Genomic DNA, 20463 nt, shown 5'->3' with positions numbered 1-20463 from the left:
CAGTTGGACTTTGGAGTACTACATTACAGACATGCAGTAGTGAACGAGAACGACCGAAATGGGGAAAGAAACAAAACACACGAATTATATGAAACAAAAGTCTAACCCCTAACCTCCCAATTCTAAATATAGGCCCCATTAAATTCTCTAGAAGGGAGTAGAAATGAAGAAGTCCAAATTCCGTCACGTTCTCCGATTGTAACACGGGTAGTGATTTTCACACTCCTCATCCTGTTCTTATCTCTTCATTATTGTTTCGTTTGTTTATTACATAACTCTTACAAACTATAACACATGCCATGGCTACATCCGGAACACAAGTCAATGTCATGGCTACATCAGAGAGAGATGAAGAAAAAAAGTGAGTTTTGAAGTATTAATTTGAATTTTGAAGTGCGTCAGAGCTTCCAATAATACAAAGAGAATAGCCGCAAACATAACACCATGTCCACTGCCAGAACAGCAATGACTATAAAACATTAAAAACAACGCCATATCATATTTGCAATTCAAATGAGAACCAACTTATAAGGTTGATCACGTCTAGCAGAGAGATTTAAGCATGACCTTCTTGACCAAATCAGTGAGTTTATAATCATATCTAGTAAAAGAACAATGCATCATATAACAGGTGGATATTGCTTTGCCTGCTGTCGCACTCTTCGCTTGTACTCCGCTGGTTCCTGCAAGTCAGGACAGAAATCGTCAAACACAGTTCATATTTCATGAACAGTCACAGGAGTGAATGAGAGACGGCTAGAGATCAAGACAAACCTGGATAAAGAGTTGATAACCTTCAGTTTGTGCCGGATCAGCAGGATTAGGCTGGCCTAGCAAATCCTGAATGCCTACTAGGATTTGCTTCACTGTGATGGCCGGCCTCCAACCCTAAAAATAGAAATTGATGTTAGGACGACTTCATCAATGAACACAATCTCCATATACATGGTACAGCAGGAGATATTGCTTACTTTGTCCTCACTGAGAATTGAAAGACAAACAGTTCCAGAAGGATACACATTTGGGTGGAAAAAGCCCTGTGGGAACTTGCATTTTGGGGGCTTGCTGGGGTAATCCTCAGTGAAGTTAAGTGTAAGTGGAAAGTAGCCACCTTCCCAATCAGTCTGCAATACCAGCAAGATCAATACCGAAAACAATATATTGCAAAAATTTCTTGTAAGGATGTTACGCCAGCAACCAAGCAACCACCATCAGTCTATCATATAAATAAGCATTCCCGTCAGCATTATGAAGCTCTTGAACATTGTTCTAAAAATCCCGCTTAGGAGCTAGGCGGTTGGCCACTGCCACAATTATTCCCTAGGCGTTAAAGAAATAAGAAAGGGCACTAGACCTGCCTAGAGACCCCCTAGCCCGCCTAGACCTTCCCAGTTTCAATACGTTCCTCCCTCCAGCATTCATTGATAGACCCTCTAATTGATTTCAGATATTAACACTGACTAGAATATAAGTGCCGAAAGCTAAATCCTACATGTTATACACTATCCGAATTGCGCATTGTATACAAGTGCCGATTTACCAAAATTGCAAGCCAACAGGCAAAACTAAACAGAAGTACGAAAAAGCAGTCCACCAAACAACTTCTGAAAAAAAAACCCACATGCAATTCTCTATAGAAATTTATGCAGTCAAACATAATTAGAACAAAATAGAGAAAAACTAGAAAATAACCCCCATAAAATCTAAAACCCTAATACCCCGATTGAGGGGGCTAACTGATCAAGCAAGTCAAATTCGGAATTAAAATCCCAAAATCCCCAATCTTTAACTATCTTCAATTGCATGTCTTACAAAATTCTCACCAGGAGAAAGAAATAGAAGAAGACTCACAGATGGTTTGCCGGGGATGATGCACTGCCACACCATCAAATTGACGGAGCCATCCGGAGCAGTCTCCGGCTTCGCCACAAAACCCTAATTTAATTAATTAGCCACGAAAACGACGTCAGGCGATGCAATTAACGGCGAATGAAGATTGAATTGAAAATAACATAGGAGAGAACAGAAGAGAAGGACGATGGTCGGTACGGACATGTGGGTGGTTCTTGCGCCACGCTTTTCGCTCCTCGGCGAGACGACCGCGCGCGATTCCTCCAGACATTCTCTCTCTGTAGGTAACTGATACTTCTAACGTATGGCAAACAATCAGATCAGATGGACTCGGTCTTTCGAATGTCGACGGAGTCTATGTTGTTTGTCGGTCAATGATATCAGAAATCGCGAAATTATAGATTTGAGTAAATTCTCTAGAAACTTCCGGGCTGCGCCCAAAGCAATAGGTCCGTACTCTACAAGATTCCTTACGCGGCTTCAAAAGGCGAGCGCGTTTTCCTGTTCTTTTTTATTCGTCTTCGACCCCAAAAGTAAGTTTATTTAAAATCTAGCCCCCCATTCAATAAAACACACAACTAATATTTCTCCTTCAATTTAACAATCACACCACCAGAAATCACAAACTTGTAATTAGAGACAACGCGATACTGTAACAACCTCATCACTAGCTCGTAGATCTATATAATCAACAAGCTAAATTCTTACGACTGTTGAAAACGTTGGCATTTTTATGAATGCCCACACACACACACATTTTCAATACCCATAGAGATTGAAATTGATTTTGGGGACGCAGGAGATCATATTGTCCAAAATGGTGCTGTAAATTTTCAACGTATAATTAATGCATCAGTATTAGAGTTGCTCTATAAATAGAGCACTCCGTATGCTTTCAAAAACACAGACAGAAAGAAAGAAAGAAAGATCAATAACATCATCTATTCCTCCATATTTTATTTGTTATCCTCTTGTGCTATAGTTTCAATGTAACATTTTACACCTGCTTCGCTCCATTCAATAAAAAGGTTATCTCTCTAACTTTTACATATTTATAACACGTTATCAGCACGACTGTCTAAATATTACTATTCCTCATTTCTCTTCGCCAAAAGAAATCATTTCTCTTTGCCGAAAGAAAAAATGTTTCCTCTAAGATTTTTACTGTTCATCTTCTTCCTCTGCCTCAACTGCGCGATATACCTCACGACGAACCATTTGCTCCATGCCTGCTTTTAGTTCTCAACTTAACAGTTACATATATCTTTGATTTCTTGTTTGGTGTAGATCTTGATTACTAACCCAGTATTTATTTATGTTAATTTTACTGCAATCCAAGATGGTGCGGTACAATCGCCCATCTTGAACTGCAAATGTAATCTTACTGCAATCCAAGATGGTGCGGTATCATTGCCTATCTTGGACTGCAGATCTAATTTTACTGCAATTTAAAGTGGTGCGGTATAATTGTCCACCCTACTCTACGTATTAAAATTTTTCCTGCTACTTGAGTGGTGTAGAATAATCGCTCATTCTATGTTATATTATTTCAATGAGAATGGTGCGGTACAATCCCCCTCCTCATTCATCCTGAAAATCTCAAGCCAGAATTTTCGAGTACTTATCATTTTGGCCTGAAGATCAAAATGAAAAATTCGTAAGAACCAGAAGTTCTAACACTATATTCCTTCAGGAATACATATTATTGCACGCTCTTACATATCTCATTTTTCTTTCAGAAAAGAAAATGGCGAACTTGACAAAGCTTGATTATGCTGCCCCGGACATTACCAGGAAGAATTACCTTACCTGGGTACTGGATACCAAGATCCATGTGCAATCAGGGAATCTTAGAGATACCATCACGGAAGAGAACAACTCATCCTCTCAAGATCGGGCGAAAGTCATGATCTTTATTCGTCGTCATCTTAATGAGGGACTAAAGAGCAAGTACTTAACGGTTGAAGATCCGTTAGCTCTCTCAAATGCCTTGAGAAACAAATACAATCACCAGACAACGGTGATTCTTCCAAGGGCTCGCTATGAATGGACTCACCTAAGGATCCAGGATTTCAAGTAAGTGGCATAGTACAATTATGCGTTGTTCAGAATTACATCTCATAAGAAACTCTGTGGGGATACTATTACTGAGGAAGATTTGCTGGAAAAAGACTTTCAACACATTTCATGCCTCAAACATGCTCCTGCAGCAGCAGTATAGAGCACAAGGCTTTACTGAATACAACCAGATGATATATGTGCTCCTAGTAGCTGAACAGAACAATGAGCTCCTGATGAAAAACCATCATTTCCGACCTACTGGATCTGCACCATTCCCAGAAGTGAATGATGTTTCCCTCGAAGTGAACGCCACATTCTCTAGTGGCGATAATCATAAACAAGGACGTGGCCACAAGCGAAGTCGATGGAACAGGAAAGGCAAAAACCATGGTGGTCAATTTCACAACCAAGTTCCAAGGCATAATTCAGGCCCGAGTTTCAAAAATGTGAATCGTCAAAAAGGCAAAGCTTATATGAACAATGCTCCTAGGAACTCTGAACGAGCCTGCCATAGGTGTGGTGACAATGGGCATTGGGCGCGTACTTGTTGTACCCCAAAACAATTGGTGGATCTGTATCAAGCCTCCCTCAAGGAGAAGGGTGTCAAGACTAATTTTCTTGACCAGGCTAAACCAATGGATATACCTTATCCAATGTGTGACTTATCAGGGCAGTTAAACACAACTCACCTAGACGTTGCAGACTTTGTTGTGGAAAGGGGAAATGAAGTATACCGGTCCGACTGAATCGTTTATGTTTGATGTACTTTTATTATGCTGAACTTGTAGTTTAAAACTAGCATTTCAGATTCAATAAAAATGGTATGTAAATTTCTTGTTATAACTTGCTTTTAACTCTGATTCCCTTACTTAAAGAGCATGGATAAAAACTATGGTTATTCTCAAAACATGAGAAATGGTGAAGATATTTATCTTGCAGACTGCGTAACTACGCATACAATACTTCGAGATCAAAAGTATTTCTCAAGATTGATGCTTACAAAAGTAAGGGTAACAACAATATCAGGACCTTCACGTGTAATGGAAGGCTCAGGGAAAGCCCATATTATGTTACCAAATGGAACAATATTGTCTATACATAATGCGTTGTACACTACTCGATTTACTCGAAATTTGTTGAGTTTCAAAGACATACGTTTAAATGTATACCACATTGAAACGAAAAGTGCAGAAAATGTGGAGTATCTATGCATTACCTCCAATGATACCGAGAAGCGTATATTGGAGAAGTTGCATGGTTTGTCGAGTAAATTGTATTATACATACATAAAGATAGTTGAATCACATACTGTCATGAACCAGAAGTTCATTGATTCAAAAAGTTTACATGTTTTGGCATGACCGTCTGAATCACCTAGAATCTACCATGATGCGTAGGATCATTACCAATTCTAATGGACATGCATTATTGAGCAGACACATTGCTATCTTAAATGATAACCCTTGCAAGGTTTGTTCTCAAGGGAAATTGGTAATCATACTATCACAACTAAAGGTTGATGTTGAATCCCCATCAAAGAATTCAAGGGGATATTTGTGGACCTATTCAACCATCTTGTGGACCATTTTGATATTTTATGGTTTTGGTTGATGCATCTACCAGATGGTCACATGTTTGTCTCTTGTTTACTCGAAATATAGCTTTTGCGAGACTTCTTGCTCAGATAATTAAGTTATGTGCACAGCTCCCAGATTACCCCATTAAGTCAATCCGACTTGATAATGCTGGTGAATTTACGTCTCAAACTTTTGATGATTATTGCATGACATTGGGCATTGATGTTGAACACCTTGTTCCTCATGTCCATACTCAAAATGGTCTAGCAGAAGCATTGATCAAGCGATTTCAGTTAATAGCTCGCACTCTGCTCATGAAAACAAAATTGCCAGTTTCTGCATGAGGACATGCCATCTTACATGCTGCATCATTGGTTCGATTAAGACCTATAGCCAACCACCAATACTCCTCAGTACAACTTGTGTTTGGGCAACAGCCAAACATTTCACATTTACAAGTTTTTGGTTGTGTTGTTTATGTGCCTATTGCCCCGCAACGCACTAAAATAGGACATCAGTGTAGATTGGGAATTTATGTGGGTTTTGATTCACCATCTATCATTAGATATTTGGAACCTTTGACTGGTGATATGTTTACAGCTCGTTTTGCTAATTGTCGTTTTAATGAGACGGTATTCCCGTCGTTAGGGGGAGAAAAAACCATTCCTGAAGAACGGAAAGAGCTGACATGGGTTGTTCCCACATTGTCTCATTTTGATCCACGTAGCACTCAATGTGAAAATGAAGTGAAAAGGATTGTTCATCTTCAAAGCATTGCCAATCAAATGCCAGATGCATTTAATGATGCTATGAAAGTGACAAAATCACATATACCAGCTGCAAATGCACCTGCAAGGATTGATGTCCCTATTGGACAAAATAAAGTGGCAGCAAATGATTCATCTGGTGCATGCCTGAAGCGTGGTAGACCCCCAGGTTCAAAAGATTCAGCCTCTCGAAAGAGAAAGACAAGGGCACAGCTGAATCCAAATGAAATCATTTAGGAAAAGAGAATGATTGACAAATCTACAATTCATGATTCTGAACTTCCAGAAAAAGAAAATGTCATTGATGAGACACATGTCCCTGAAGAGACAACAGTACATGAGAGCAAAGAAATCTCCATAAATTATCCATGTACTAATGAATTGTGGGATCAGAATGGAATAATCATTGATGATATGTTCGCATTCGCAGTAGCCACTGAAATCATATTAAGTGATGATATTGAGCCCCCCTCTATTGATGAATGTAAACAGAGACAAGATTGGCCTAAGTGGAAAGATGCAATCCATGCATAATTAAATTCCTTGGAAATGCGACATGTTTTTGGACCAGTAGTACAAACCTCGCCTGGTGTAAACCCCGTGGGTTATAAATGGGTATTCATAAGGAAAAGCAATGAGAAAAACAAGATTGCAAGATATAAAGCACGACTCGTTGCACAAGGTTTTTCGCAAAGACCTCAAATTGATTATGAGGAGACAAACTCTCATGTAATGGACGCAATTACGTTCTGTTACTTAATAAGTTTAGTAGCTTCAAAAAAACTTGACATTCGACTTGTGGATGCCATCACCGCGTATCTATATAGAGAATTAGATACTGACATATATATGAAAGTCCCAGAAGAACTTATGTCGCCTGAAACAACTAACAAATCACGAGGTATGCTCTCGATCAAATTAAGGCGATCATTGTATGGGCTAAAACAATCTGGACGAATGTGGTACAATCGTCTTAGTGAGTATTTGATCAAAGAAAGATATATCAACAATGTCATTTACACTTGTGTGTTCATTAAGAAATCCAACTCTGGATTTGCTATAGTGGCAATATATGTCGATGATATGAACCTAATTGGAACCTCTGAATAGCTCAATAAAACTGCTGAATATCTGAAAAGCGAATTTGAAATGAAAGACATTGGAAAAAAGAAATTTTGTCTCGGCCTGCAGATCGAGTATTGTGCTAGTGGAATTTTGGTTCACCAATCAACTTACATTGAAAAAATCCTGAAGCGATTTGGTATGGACAAGGCTTATCCACTCAGCACGCCATTAGTCGTTCGTTCTCTGGACATTAAGAAAGATCCATTCCGTCCAAAAGAAGATGATGAACTGCTTATTGGTCCAGAAGTACCATATATGAGTGCAATAGGCGCTTTATTGTATTTAGCACAATGCATTATACCAGATATAGCTTTTTCAGTTAACTTGTTAGCAACGTATAGCTCTGCTCCAACAATTCGTCATTGGAAGGATGTCAAAGATGTATTGCAATACCTTCGTGGGACAACAAACATGGGTCTCTTCTACTCAAAGAACTCCACAAATGACTAGGTCTTTGTTGGATATGCAAATACTGGTTTTCTCTCTGATCCGCATAAAACCCGCTCACAAAATGGATATGTGTTCAAGAATAGAGATACAACAATCTCATGGCGCTCAACAAAGCAAACATTAGTTGCTACATCTTCAAATCATTCAGAAATACTTGTTTTACATGAAGCAAGTTGTGAATGTTCTTGGTTAAGATCAATGATCCATCATATTCAGAATTCATGTGGTCTACCTTCAAAGATAGACACTCAAATTGTCATTCATGAAGATAATGCAGCCTGTGTTGCCCAAATGAAGGAAAGATTCATCAAGGGCGATAAAACTAAACACATATCTCCAAAGTTTTTTAGTGCACATGAGCTTCAGAAGGCTAAAGTTATTAAAGTAAGACAAATCCATTCTAATGAAAATCTGGCAGATTTGTTCACCATATCTCTACCAAAATGCATGTTTCAGAAGTTAGTGCAAAGTATCGGATTACGTAAACTTACTAAACAACTAAATTTGGAGAATGCGGAATCAGGGGGAGCATCCATGATACATGCATGTTGTACTCTTTTTCCTTTGATTATGATTTTTCCCACTGGGTTTTTCCTATCAAGGTTTTAACGAGGCAACATAAGATACTTAACACTATATCAACAATCCAGGTAAAGTTGTACTCTTTTTCCTTCGCTATGGTTTTTTCCACTAAGTTTTTCCTAACGAGGCAACTGATGTTGGTATGTGGGCATCCAAGGGGGAGTGTTGAAAACGTTGGCATTGTTATGAATGCCCACACACACACACATTTTCAATGCCCATACATATTGAAATTGACTTTGGGGATGCAGGAGATCATATTTTCCAAAAGGGTGCTGTAAATTTTCAATGTATAATTAATGCATCAGTATTGGAGTTGCTCTATAAATAGAGCACTCTGTATACTTTCAAAAACACAGACAGAAAGAAAGAAAGATCAATAACATCATATATTCATCCGTCTTTTATTTGTTATCCTCTTGTGCTATAGTTTCAGTGTGACATTTTACACCTGCTTTACTCCATTCACTAAAAAGGTTATCTCTCTAACTTTTACATATTTATAACAATGACATCATTTGTATTCCTTCATTTTCCAAAATGGCGTCTTATTTTTCCAACCCTTCATCCTCTATCCCTCTATCTATGCCACCAAATGTTTCCAACTTCCTTACAATCAAACTGGATCGTACACATTACCCTCTCTGGCAAGCCCATATGCTTCCCTTGCTTCATAGCAAGAATCTCACCTCCTATGTTGATGGCATTAGCAAATGTCCTCCCACCTTACTCAATGATGCTTTAGGCAATCTTACTGATAATGTGAATCTCGAGTTTAAAGCATGGATTCAATAGGACGCTATGGTTATGTCCTAGACCAATAACTTTGTTCTTCCCAATGTGCTCGTTGCCCTAAAACTAGTTCTCATTTTGCATGGACCTGTCTGCGTGAAGGTTATGATTCGCAGTCCACTGGTCGTCTTCTTCAACTTTGTAGTGAGCTGATGAATGCTTACTTTGGTGACTCCTCCATTAATGAGTTTGATAAGTTCCTTGATCGTGTTAATCGCCTTGTTGACACCCTATCCTTGTCTGGTGCTTCAATTTCTGATTCAGACTTTGTTGCCATCATTCTGAACAATGTTGGACTTGTCTATGAAAGTAATGTAGATTTTGCTCAAGCTCATGAAGAAGTCATCTCTTACAGTGCTTTAAAGGTCTTTTCTGCTTGGTGTTGAATGTCGTTAAAAAATGCATATTGTCTTCTTTGCTGATATAGGACCTGCTGCTGCAGCTGCTACTCGTGGCACGGGTGGTTTTCGTTTGTGGGTCAGGCTAAGGTGGTTTTTGTGGTGGTCGTGACTCCCATAACAGTGGTCATGGCTCCTCATTTCATCCTAGTGGGTCGAGCTCTAGCTCTCACTCCCATTCTAGCAGTGATGGATTTCTTTGCATTGCTCATTCTCAAAGACGTACTATGTTTTCCCCTTCTGGACGTATTCAAAGACAAATATGCAATTGCCATGGACACTATGCCATTGACTGTTTCAGTCGCCTCAATATGGCGTACAAGGGTTGTGTTCCTGCAACACCACTTCACGCTTATGTAACTAGTGCTTCTCCTTCCACATATGCCACATATCTTGCCCTCCATAATTAGTTGTTTGATATTGGTGCAAATACTCATATAACCAATTATCTTTCTCATGTGTCTAATTCGTGAACCTGCAATGGAACTGATCATGTCAATGGTGTTGTTGGCGACATAGGTTTGAAAATTTCTAAAGTTGGCACTTCTTGCATTCGTACACCTCATACATCATTTACCTTATCTGACACTCTATTGCCCAAATGCATCCACCAATGTGATATTTATTCATCATTTAACCAACGACAATCAATGTTCCCTAGCCCTCTATCCTAATTCCTATGTTGTTCAGGATCTCAAAACGGGGAGGACGACTTTCCAAGGCCAGAGTAAAAATGGATTCCATCCATTTTCAAGCATTTCTTCTCAAAATAATGGTGTTTTTCCTTTCTTTAGAGCTACAGTGTCGAATGTTGTTTGGAATTCTAGATTAGGTCATCCTTTTGCTTCTATTTTAAATTCTCTAATATCTCAGAAGAGTAATTCTAGGGAGAAATTAAATAGACTAAATTTGGAAACTAAATGATGTGTCACCAATGACAAATAAACACTAAGTAATAATCTAATCATCAACTTCTATGTCATTGAGTTTACAAAATTTAGTTTACAAATTTAGTCTTCCCAGCATTACCCATCTAAGAATATATTACTAGTCTCTAGTCATGTAACTCAGGATTTTTGTCATTTATGTCCTATGGCCAACAGTCGCAAGTTTCCATTTTCTTTATTAATTCAATGTCATCTTTTCCATTGGAATTAATCCATTCAGACATGCTCTATGGGACATGACTTTTGCCCTATGGAGACATGGTAACTTGATAAAGGAAATGGTAATTTGTTATTTTGCCCATAGGACACAAATGACAAAAATCCTGAGTTACATGACCAGAGAGGCGGAGACTGATAATTTATTCTTAGATATTAAAAACCTTAAAACAGAAGCATAAGGATGACCTATTTTAAAATGCCAAAAAGCATTTGACACTCTAGCTCCTAAGAAAGCAAAAAAACGCCATTAGTTTTTAGAAGAAACACTTGAAAATGGGTAGAATCTGTTTTTACTCCAGCCTTGCAAAAGCGTCATCCCCGTTTTGAGATCCTGGACATGATAGGAATTAGGATAAAGGGTTAGGGAACAATGATTGTAATTGGTTAAACGATGAATAGATATCATATTGGTGGATGCAATTCAGCAATAAAGAGTGTTAGATAAGGTAAATGATGTTTGAGGTGTACGATTGCAAGAAGTGCCAACTTCAGAAATTCTCAAACATGTGCTGCCAACAACATCATTGACGTGATCAATTCCGTTGTAGGTTCGCTGATTAGACACTTGAGCAAGATCATTGGTTATATAAGTATCCGCACCAGAATCAAACAACCAATTCTGGAAGGCATGAGCATTTGGCAGGCATGGAATGAGGAGCAGCAGTTGCAAAAGCCTGAAGGCTTTATGCAAGAACACGGCCCTCATACGCCATATTGAGGTGATATAAACAGTCAATGGTAGAGTGTCACTAGCGATTGCATATCTGACATTGAATATGTCTAGAATGGGAAAGCACAATACCTATTTGAGAATGATCAACGCTAAGAAGCCCATCACTGTTGGAACGAAGAGTGAGAGCTACAGCTCGAGCCACAAGGACGAAATGTGGAGCCACGACCACTGTTATAGGAGCTAAGACCACCATGAAAACCACCGTAGCCTGGCCCACGACCACGGAAACCACCTATGCCATGACCGCCACGAGCAGGAGCTAAAGCAGTAGGCCCAGTATCAGCAGAGAAGAAAGCATGGATTTTTTATGACGTTCAGCACTAAGCACAAGGGCCTCCAAATGACTGTAAGAGATGGCTTCTTCACAAGCCTGAGCAAAAGCCACAGTGCCATCATAAGCAGGTCCAAAATTGTTGAGAATGAAGGCAACAATTTCTTAATCAGAAACTAGAGCACCAGACAAAGATAGGGTGTCAGCAAGGCAATTGCCATGATCGAGAAACTTAGTAATGGGAGAGTCACTAGGGTGAGTGTTCATCAACTTACTGCGAAGTTGAAGAAGACAACTAGTGAACTGTGAAGCATAATGTTCATGCAGACATGTCTATTCAAAATAAGAATTGATCTTTCCTAATTCGGACAACGAGCACAATGGGATGAACAAAGCTATTGATCCCAGACACACCATAGCGTCATGTTGAATTCATGCTTCAAACTCGGGATTCACATTATCAGTAAGATTGTCCTCACCATCCTTGAAAAAGACTGGAGGACAATTGCTAGTGTCATCGACATAGGAGACGAGATTCCTGCTATGAAGCAAGGGAAGCATCTGGGCTTACCAGAAATGGTAATTAGTGCGATCGAGTTTGATTGTAAGGAAGTTGGAAACATTGGGTTCCATTATAAAACTAATTGGCAGTATGAGGAGTAGCCTAACTTCTTATAAACCCTTGCATGGTTTCTTCTTCCACCGATGTAGGACTCTTTTACCTTCACATCCTCACACTCCCCCTCAAGTGTAGCAAATTTGCAAGCCAAACATGTGGACAATGCGTGGAGCACGTGTGATAGTTGAGCTTCACATGTGGGGCAACCTGGCTATGATACCATGAAAAAACTTGGGGTTCTATTATAAAACCAATTGGCAATATGAGGAGCAATCGAACTAAAATTGGGGTTCTATCATAAAACCAATTGGCAATATAGAGAGTAGTAGAACCTCTTATAAGTCTTTGCAAAATTTCTCATGCGACTCTTTTACCGTCAACATGATCAAGAGCATGCATACTCACACAACAATAATATCATTTTTTTTCTTCTGGCAAATGCTGCAATGGCATTGAACATTGCAGACAGTCGACAAATAGAGAATCACGTCGGGAGTTCCCAAAAAGTTTGCTATTCTTGCCTCGCAAGCAAGGCGGGCATCTGAATCTGATGCAAAATAAAATGAAATGAGATGAAATAAACAGATGTATGAAAAGAAAAACCAAATTCATCTCAAGTAGTGAGGAATACCAATTGTTTCATAAAATCCACGAGGACTGCCAGAATCCTGAGATCAGACAGAGGTACAAATGATCTGCTAAAAAATATACATAAAAGAAAATAAAACGTCGTCTTACAAGCAGGTTCTCATGTCCTTTCAATGGCAGATAATTTGCTGCAACGAAGTTCACGACTTCTTTGCCATTGATTATTGTATGTGTCCCTGCAGGACTGAATAAATTCTACTCTTTAGTGGGATCCCTTAGAACAACCAAGGCGGGGGTAATTAAATTGCTTAATACTCGTTAGTTTTGAAAACCTTAATATTCTCACTAACCTTTCCAACGCTCTGGGATCATACAACTTCTCTTGAGAGGTAGGAGGAATAAGAGGTTCACATACACCAGCAAAGGTCGGTTAAGAAACCAGGAAATCACAAGCATATCATACTAAATCATTTGGGATGGAAGTTAAATTGTGACAAGTACAAAAACATGTATGTATATAAATGGGCAGTGAAAACATGGAGAGAGAGTAGAGCCTGATGATTGAGAGCGGGTGAGACGGCGGAGATGGTGACGGTTTGGGGGCGACGGAGCAACGGATGAGGATTCACATGTGGTTGTTTCTTCCTCTCCCTTCGCTTCTTTTCGTGTTTTGTTTTTTTCGATGGCATTTCTGATAACAAAAATAATTTCAAAAGATCAGGACTTTACGGAAACATGCAATTCTAGTCTGTATCAAACTCCCACGTACTATGTTTTGTATAATTCAAATTCTTATGTTTCCTGTTTTTAAGTAAGTACGTAACTCAACAAGAAATTTCCTTGCCTGTCCAATTTCTAATGAACCCTAACTCTGACTTGAATTTAGGATATAACTAAGCAAGTCCAAGGATATCCGGATTATGATAACATTCCATTCGTATTTGGATAAATGTTACCTTATGACAACACCTTAGCGAACAAATTTAATATGAATACAACACTAAAAGAGCATGTTCATGTTGTAACATGTGGATTTACTTGTCGATACTACATTTAGGTTTTGATATCAACTGTGTCGTTCACTCATATCACATGTGACGATACATCAATAGTTAATAAAACAAAACAAACACACTCGCTACATTGTAACGGACAAATAATACCATGGGATGATGTTCCGAGTGGACAGATTAATTCCTCCAATAATGCGCAGTTAGTGTTGGGGTAAAGTCAATTTTGAATGACAGGCGTGTTAGGATCCGAAATTCATAGTTTGCATAAAATTAAGCAACAGATCATATTTCATCTAGTCATTTCCAACAAATCAAATAGACACACACTCATGTTATCGACTAAACTTCATGCTAATCTCGTTCACAAGTCAAAACGCGACAAAATGCAAGTATAATTTAATCGTATCAGTATGGCATAAACTATCGACACCCGGATACGCTGCCTTTCTTTGTTAGTCTGCATCACAAAACTGATCAACCATCGAAGGGCTTCGTAAAGATGCTGGACGTGCTCCTGCACCATGATCATGTCCGCATGGATGCGAGAGCGAGAGAATTCTGGGATCCACCAGTTAAATATGATCCTTCAGCACCAATTCTGCAACGCTTTTCAGTGATGCAGCTGCCTTGAGCAGATCGGATTCTGTATGCCCAGCGGAGACGAACAATCTAATTCCTAATGGAAGACGGCATTTATCAAGTGTTGACTTTTGGGAGGTGACCACGAAAATGGAATGCTCCTTTAACAACTGCAAAACCGCAACCCTTACGGTTAAGAAAGAAGAGTAGCAGAAATTGATTCAGAAAAGTGTAATTAAGATAACCATTTACTTACACTGTTAGCAATATTTTGAAGGAGCTGAAGTTGCAGTTCATTCTTCAAAGAGTCTGCTTTCTCTAGTCTGAGGAAGACAATCGGTGATTCTGGACTGCTCGCGAATGAGAGGCCCCGTATACCTGACAATCCTGCACATCACATCATATTTCTCAATCAAGAGCATCACAATGCAAGGCAGGCGGTAAGTGCTCTGACAAAGTAAAGGAGATACCAAGGAAATTGAACAAGGGATGGGTAAACCACAACACATGGATATATATGCACATGAATAGGAGATCAAGAACATACCCTTCCATAATTCGGCAATGTTTTTCTTCAGCTTCGTTATCAGGTCAGGGTTTTCCTCGAGGATATCAATAGCAGTAATGGCAGCACTCGCAAGATATGGGGGCAAAGAAGCAGAAAAGACGTAACCAGAGCTGCTCAATCGCTGCCAAATACCATATCCAAAATTTATCATTTAGATACCTTTTGAATATTTTTGTTTAATAAATGCATGTACATACAAGTGTTCGTGGGCAAATAGTTATAAGAATTTATTAATATAGAAAGATAAGAAAGTGATTTTCTTGTTACAAATTCCATCTGTCAACACAGACATCATATAATAACTTGTTAGTAGTATGTATTCAGTAACCTACTTGGTGATCAGTGACCCTAGCACTTCCAGTGCAGAATCCTCCTTCTGTGGCTAATGCGTGTCCCATTGCAGCAGTAATAATATCTATTTTTTCAACCTGCAAAACCACACCACCAGAAATCACAAACAGGTAATGGATCAATACTCAATAGTTACGAGAGATTGGAAAAAAAGAAGGGTTTCTAAAAATACCGGAATCCTACAGTATTCAGTGAGACCTCTTCCGGATTTTCCAAGCACGCCAAACGAGTTACTCTCATCCAATAAAACACGAAACTTATATTTCTCCTTCAATTCAACAATCTTGTCCAAGGGGGCTATTTGGCCAGAATTCTGCAAATTTTATTAAAAGGAGCAAAAAAAGTCATATAAAATCAACATGCTAATGACAGCGTTGAAGGCAGAACAGACAGTTTGCTTTTCTATTTGCCAGTGATTCATGAATTTCATTAGAGATAGAAGTTTTCCTCAAAACGTAACATGACGCCAAGACTTTATGTAAAACCTTGAAAAAATTCAACCATACCAGGAGGATTGATTTCAAGAACCATCTTCCACCGTTATTAAAGGGGTGAAGGTGTCATAGGCCCTAAGACCACTAGCGGAGGCAAGGTGGGTGCAATGGGATTCATTGACCCCAATAAGTTTGTTGGGCCACTGTTTTTCTTTTGGTGCAAAGAAGAGAAAAAATGGGAAGAGGCATTGCTTTGGTTTTTTGAAAAATAAAGAAAAAGAAAAGCTGATGACTTTGGTTTTATAATGGGGGAGAGAAGGCAGAGCCTTTTGTTTGGGCAGCATCCAATATATATTAAGGCATTTGTAATGCCTTTTGGTTTTGAGCGGCAGCAGAAGAGAGATGAGAGCCACACCAGGGAGAGCATTCGGCTCTTCCATTTGAAAAAGAGTGCAGTCAGGTCTACCATTGTGAGAGAGAAGCAGACGCAGAGAATGAGAAAAACATGGGGCACTATTTAGAGAAGGCAGCAGCAGATTGCTTCACTTTTTGCTCTCCTTTGAGCAATCACTCATATTAGTGCTAGAGAAATTTGTTATGTATTTTCGTATCTACTTGTTCTTTGTTTGAGTGAGAGCTATGGGTGTATGTGGGATTTGGGATTTGAGTTTGAAATCTATTTTTAAATGAAAGCATGATCAATTTTTGAAAGTTATTTTTTGACCCCATTGCTGTAAATTCCTGGCTCTGCCACTGCCTAAGACCATTAGCTGTTAAATTGTGTGTGCTGAAGTATAAGCAACCTATTTTGTGAAAGTGGATGATGCTGGATTGAATCATAAAAGAGCTCACAACATATAAAAACATAATTAAATAAATTTTGATATTATGGAAGAGAATGGGATACCTGGTATACAGCTTCAACTACAATGTAGCGCCGCAATTTCTTAACTCGCTCACTTTTCTTATTTGAAGTGAGTTCCTTCAGAATTTTCCTTAAATCTTCCATGTCATTGTGCTTGAAATACTTGATTGTGCTCCTAGAAAGATGAAGACCATTTTGTATTCCCCAATGGACACCTTCATCTCTAGAAAAAGGAAAAAGAAACCGCCTTACATGAATGTGTGAATAGAAATTTTCATGAAATCTTTTTAGCAGCATAAGGTCCATCGATACTAAGGCACAAGATCAAAATTATAGACTCGTGTAAAAATAGAACGAAAACATACATAGTATTTGAAAAATATGAAAACAAGAGCTAACGTATTGAACTCCATGCATATGAATATGAACAAGGTCATACAAACCGAGTGGGAATAAAATTTCACTAAAATTTATTCCATGTCATGCAAATACATCAAACAAAAGAAATACTGTCACAGCTTTACATCAGCAAAAAGGAACAAAAGTAATGAAATAAAGGCAGAAGTAAAACATAACTTTCATGATTACCACTTAAGTAAATTCAGAAGTCATTTCATTGTCAATTTGAATCACAATCAAAGATAACTGTTAAACGATCCAAGCATTTTCTTAACGTATAAGACATTTGCAACGAAACAAGTTCTACACAGGGAGGAAAAGACTGCAATAATTACGATGATCAAGATTATGCATACTATTACTCACACAACAATAATATCCCCCTTCTTGGCAAATGCTGGAATTGCACTGAACATGGTAGACAGTCCATAAGAATATAGAATTGAGTCCGGAGTTCCCAAGAAGTTTGCTATTCTCGCCTCACAATCAAGGTGGACATCTGATGCAAACCAAAATGAAATGAAATAAATAAATCAATTAAATGTATGAAGAAGAAAAATCAACTGTATTTCAAGTAGGTGAAGAATACCAATTGTTCCATAAAACCCACGAGGACCACATGAACCAACACCATATTTTTCCAATGCAGAGGTACATGACTCCTGAGATGACACTGCTATAAATGCTCCATTGAAGAAAATATACATATAGAAAAATGTACTCAGTGATACTATGCAAAGCTCCGTCTTACAAGTAACTTCTCATGTCCTATCAATCCCAGATAATTTGCTGAAGCAAAGTTCACGACTTCTTTACCATTGATTATTGTATGTGGCCCTGCAGCACTGAATAGATTATACTCATTTAGAACAATGAAGGGACTGGTAAATTTTCACCTTAATACACAAATCATTAAACATCCACTAAAATGATTTTTCCTACACAATATTTGTACGAACACAAAATCTTCCACAATGAGGGAAAAATGACTAAACATAAGAGGGACCATCATTGAACTCCAGGCTAGACATACAGAAGATAGCCAGGACCAGTTTGTAATGCACCACTACTAAAGGAACTCATCTAGCTCTCTCTTCTGGAAAATTAGGGAACTGATCATACGAATCAAAGATTACATTTTGACCAGAAAAACATGGGATCAATTTATGACAAGATTAGAATTAATCCCACGAACCTTTCCAACACTGGGGGTTCATACAGCTTCTCTTCAGTGATAGAAGGAATAAGAGGTTCAGGAGCCCATTCCTCACATAGCTCATCTTTTTCCTACATATATCAGATACACCAGCAAAGTTCAGTTGAGAAATAAGGACACACCTCAGATACGAATCACAACTCAAGCACATCATACTAAATCATTTAGAAGGAAAGTTAAAATGTGACAAGCACGATACACGCATAGAGGTATCATTACATTTCCATTCACCGAGTAAACTCGTCAAATCTGTAAATCGCATATTTTTCATATAAATTGGGAGTCCAATCTAGTCATAACAATGCCTTGGAATTTCCCTCACTAGGTAAGGTACTAAGAAACTGTGACAGATCATTTGAAAAAAAAAACGATGGAAAATAAAAATGAGGCATGCATGCAAACTGGATGTTTAGTTGTTAGGCTCCACTTACCATGAAAGAGTAACCAGAGAGAAGTTTACTGTTACATATACTGTTATATAACATAGAAGATTGTATAACACAGATTTTGGGTTTAAGCCTCTGATGCTCTCCGTAAGGCGTTAACTATACATGGAAAAGGAGTCTAAGACTAGATAAACCTAATCAATAGAGATGGACATCTTATCTCAAAGAGTACTAAATAATAGTATCATCTATCAGATAGAGTCCTATTAAAGGAGACAAAGGGTTAGGGTTGCAATCTAAACACGAACCTGCTCTGTTAAAGGCCGCCTAGGCGGTCTGTAACTGTTCTGGGAAAATAAATAAACGATGACTAAGAAAAGCAGAACTTCTACAAATAAATGTCCTGCAATAAAAGGGTTAAACAAAACTTTGTTAACACAAACATTAGTTTTCAATAGTAAGCAATAATAGCCAAAAAAGGGAGACAAACAACAGAGGCAGCAATAAGGATCCGGTAAGCTACCGCCAATTGGAAATCCGAAAATAACAGCTCGAGAAGAGGGAGCATCTAAAGTCGCCGTCACCCAATCTACAGTAGCATTCACTATGTTCAGAATGCTTGATGACATTTTACTCGATATCTCGATTCAATTCACAAATAGGCCTCAAACATCACTTGTCTAGAAACTAAAGCACTTCCATCATTGAGACCAAGTTCCCTGCACGTAAATACCGATTATTCACCAATTACTAATCCAGTAACAAAAATTTACAATGTTATGAACTAAAACCCTTCAAGTTTTCCTTATGAGCTAAAACTAGCATTAGCAGAATTGAAAGTTCGAAACTCCGCAAAAGATAAAATTTACATATAAATATATTTTCTTTATCATCGTCCACGGAATTGCCAGAAAACACGGTGATCAATGAGATCCAACAGCAAACAAAACCCTAAAGTCGCCTCCAAAAATAAATAAACCAGAAATTCGGGGCCTTTTCGGTTCGCAATTCAAAACAATTCTCAAAACTGTGAGCTGTGTTCTGATTAATATAAATATCATTCGCGTAATCTATACATATATATGTGCGTGTGTGTAAATCAATGGACGGAGACAGTGAGGAGATGAGTGAGACTAGTACCTGACGATGATTGAGAGCGGGTGAGACGGCGGAGGTGGTGACTGTTGGGACGACGGAGCAACAGAAGAGGAGGATCGGATGTGGTTCTTCTTCCTCTTCCTCCGCTTCTCTTTCTCTATCAGATTCAGATGAAAATGCGTGGGACGGCGTTCAACCGAGTTGATTATTCGTTGCCAGATAATATTTTTTGTGTTTTTATTTTTCGTTGTTGGTATTTTTGTAGGGACCGTTTGGCGCGTACAAGGACAGAAAAAGAATAAAGGGCAAAAATTGTTTACTACCCTCAAGTTTCGTGGTTTTCAACATTTGGTACATGAAATTTTTTTCGTCCCAAAGTCATACCTAAAGTGTTAATTTTGGGACAGTCTCATACATCCGTTAGTCTGGCTGTTAACTCTTCCGTTAACTGATGACTTGGCGTCCATGTGGACAATGACTAGATGCCACGTGTCATTAAGGGTCCACGTGGAAATTAAAAATTAAAAAAATTTGGCTTCCTCCCTTATCCCTCCATTCTCTCCTCTGCACCAAC

General features: G+C 38.6%; 2 protein-coding genes across 3 annotated transcripts; both read right to left on the bottom strand.

Annotated features, from left to right (window-relative positions):
- Nucleotides 1-349: 349 nt before the first annotated feature.
- LOC126633060 (SUMO-conjugating enzyme SCE1-like) lies at nucleotides 350-2312 on the bottom strand. The gene is made up of 5 exons (XM_050303603.1): nucleotides 2054-2312; nucleotides 1852-1935; nucleotides 972-1124; nucleotides 775-888; nucleotides 350-683 (listed from the first exon to the last, which is right to left on the bottom strand). The coding sequence occupies exons 1-5, from the start codon at nucleotides 2120-2122 to the stop codon at nucleotides 621-623; spliced, it is 483 nt and encodes a 160-aa protein (XP_050159560.1). The 5' UTR covers nucleotides 2123-2312; the 3' UTR covers nucleotides 350-620.
- An 11920-nt stretch (nucleotides 2313-14232) lies between these two features.
- Nucleotides 14233-20123, bottom strand: LOC126633055 (long chain base biosynthesis protein 1-like). Of its 2 annotated transcripts, XM_050303598.1 has the most exons (13): nucleotides 19932-20123; nucleotides 19315-19510; nucleotides 19100-19194; nucleotides 18385-18476; nucleotides 17941-18034; nucleotides 17779-17851; nucleotides 17556-17688; nucleotides 16833-17013; nucleotides 15664-15804; nucleotides 15473-15568; nucleotides 15120-15261; nucleotides 14829-14959; nucleotides 14233-14742 (listed from the first exon to the last, which is right to left on the bottom strand). In XM_050303598.1, the coding sequence occupies exons 2-13, from the start codon at nucleotides 19418-19420 to the stop codon at nucleotides 14566-14568; spliced, it is 1461 nt and encodes a 486-aa protein (XP_050159555.1). In that variant the 5' UTR covers nucleotides 19421-19510; nucleotides 19932-20123; the 3' UTR covers nucleotides 14233-14565. The 2 variants fall into 2 exon arrangements, with proteins under 2 accessions (XP_050159555.1, XP_050159556.1); XM_050303599.1 differs by lacking the exon at nucleotides 19932-20123 and having other exon boundaries at nucleotides 17941-18026; nucleotides 19315-19370.
- Nucleotides 20124-20463: the final 340 nt, after the last annotated feature.

The sequence above is a fragment of the Malus sylvestris genome, chromosome 8, assembly GCF_916048215.2.
Source record: "Malus sylvestris chromosome 8, drMalSylv7.2, whole genome shotgun sequence".
In the NCBI taxonomy this organism is placed as follows: Eukaryota; Viridiplantae; Streptophyta; class Magnoliopsida; order Rosales; family Rosaceae; genus Malus; species Malus sylvestris.
This window is presented reverse-complemented; position numbering and strand designations above follow the sequence as displayed.

Excerpts from the sequence above, each read along its gene's own strand:
- LOC126633060 (XM_050303603.1), bottom strand. The coding sequence starts at position 2,122 with ATGTCTGGAGGAATCGCGCGCGGTCGTCTCGCCGAGGAGCGAAAAGCG. Across the intron at positions 1,936-2,053 it reads GGCGCAAGAACCACCCACAT|GGTTTTGTGGCGAAGCCGGA; the intron begins GTCCGTACCGAC and ends TAATTAAATTAG. Across the intron at positions 889-971 it reads CAATTCTCAGTGAGGACAAA|GGTTGGAGGCCGGCCATCAC; the intron begins GTAAGCAATATC and ends TTCTATTTTTAG.
- LOC126633055 (XM_050303598.1), bottom strand. The coding sequence starts at position 19,420 with ATGTCATCAAGCATTCTGAACATAGTGAATGCTACTGTAGATTGGGTG. Across the intron at positions 17,852-17,940 it reads TAGGACATGAGAAGTTACTT|GAGTCATGTACCTCTGCATT; the intron begins GTAAGACGGAGC and ends GTGTCATCTCAG. Across the intron at positions 14,743-14,828 it reads TTCAAAATATTGCTAACAGT|TTGTTAAAGGAGCATTCCAT; the intron begins GTAAGTAAATGG and ends GCGGTTTTGCAG.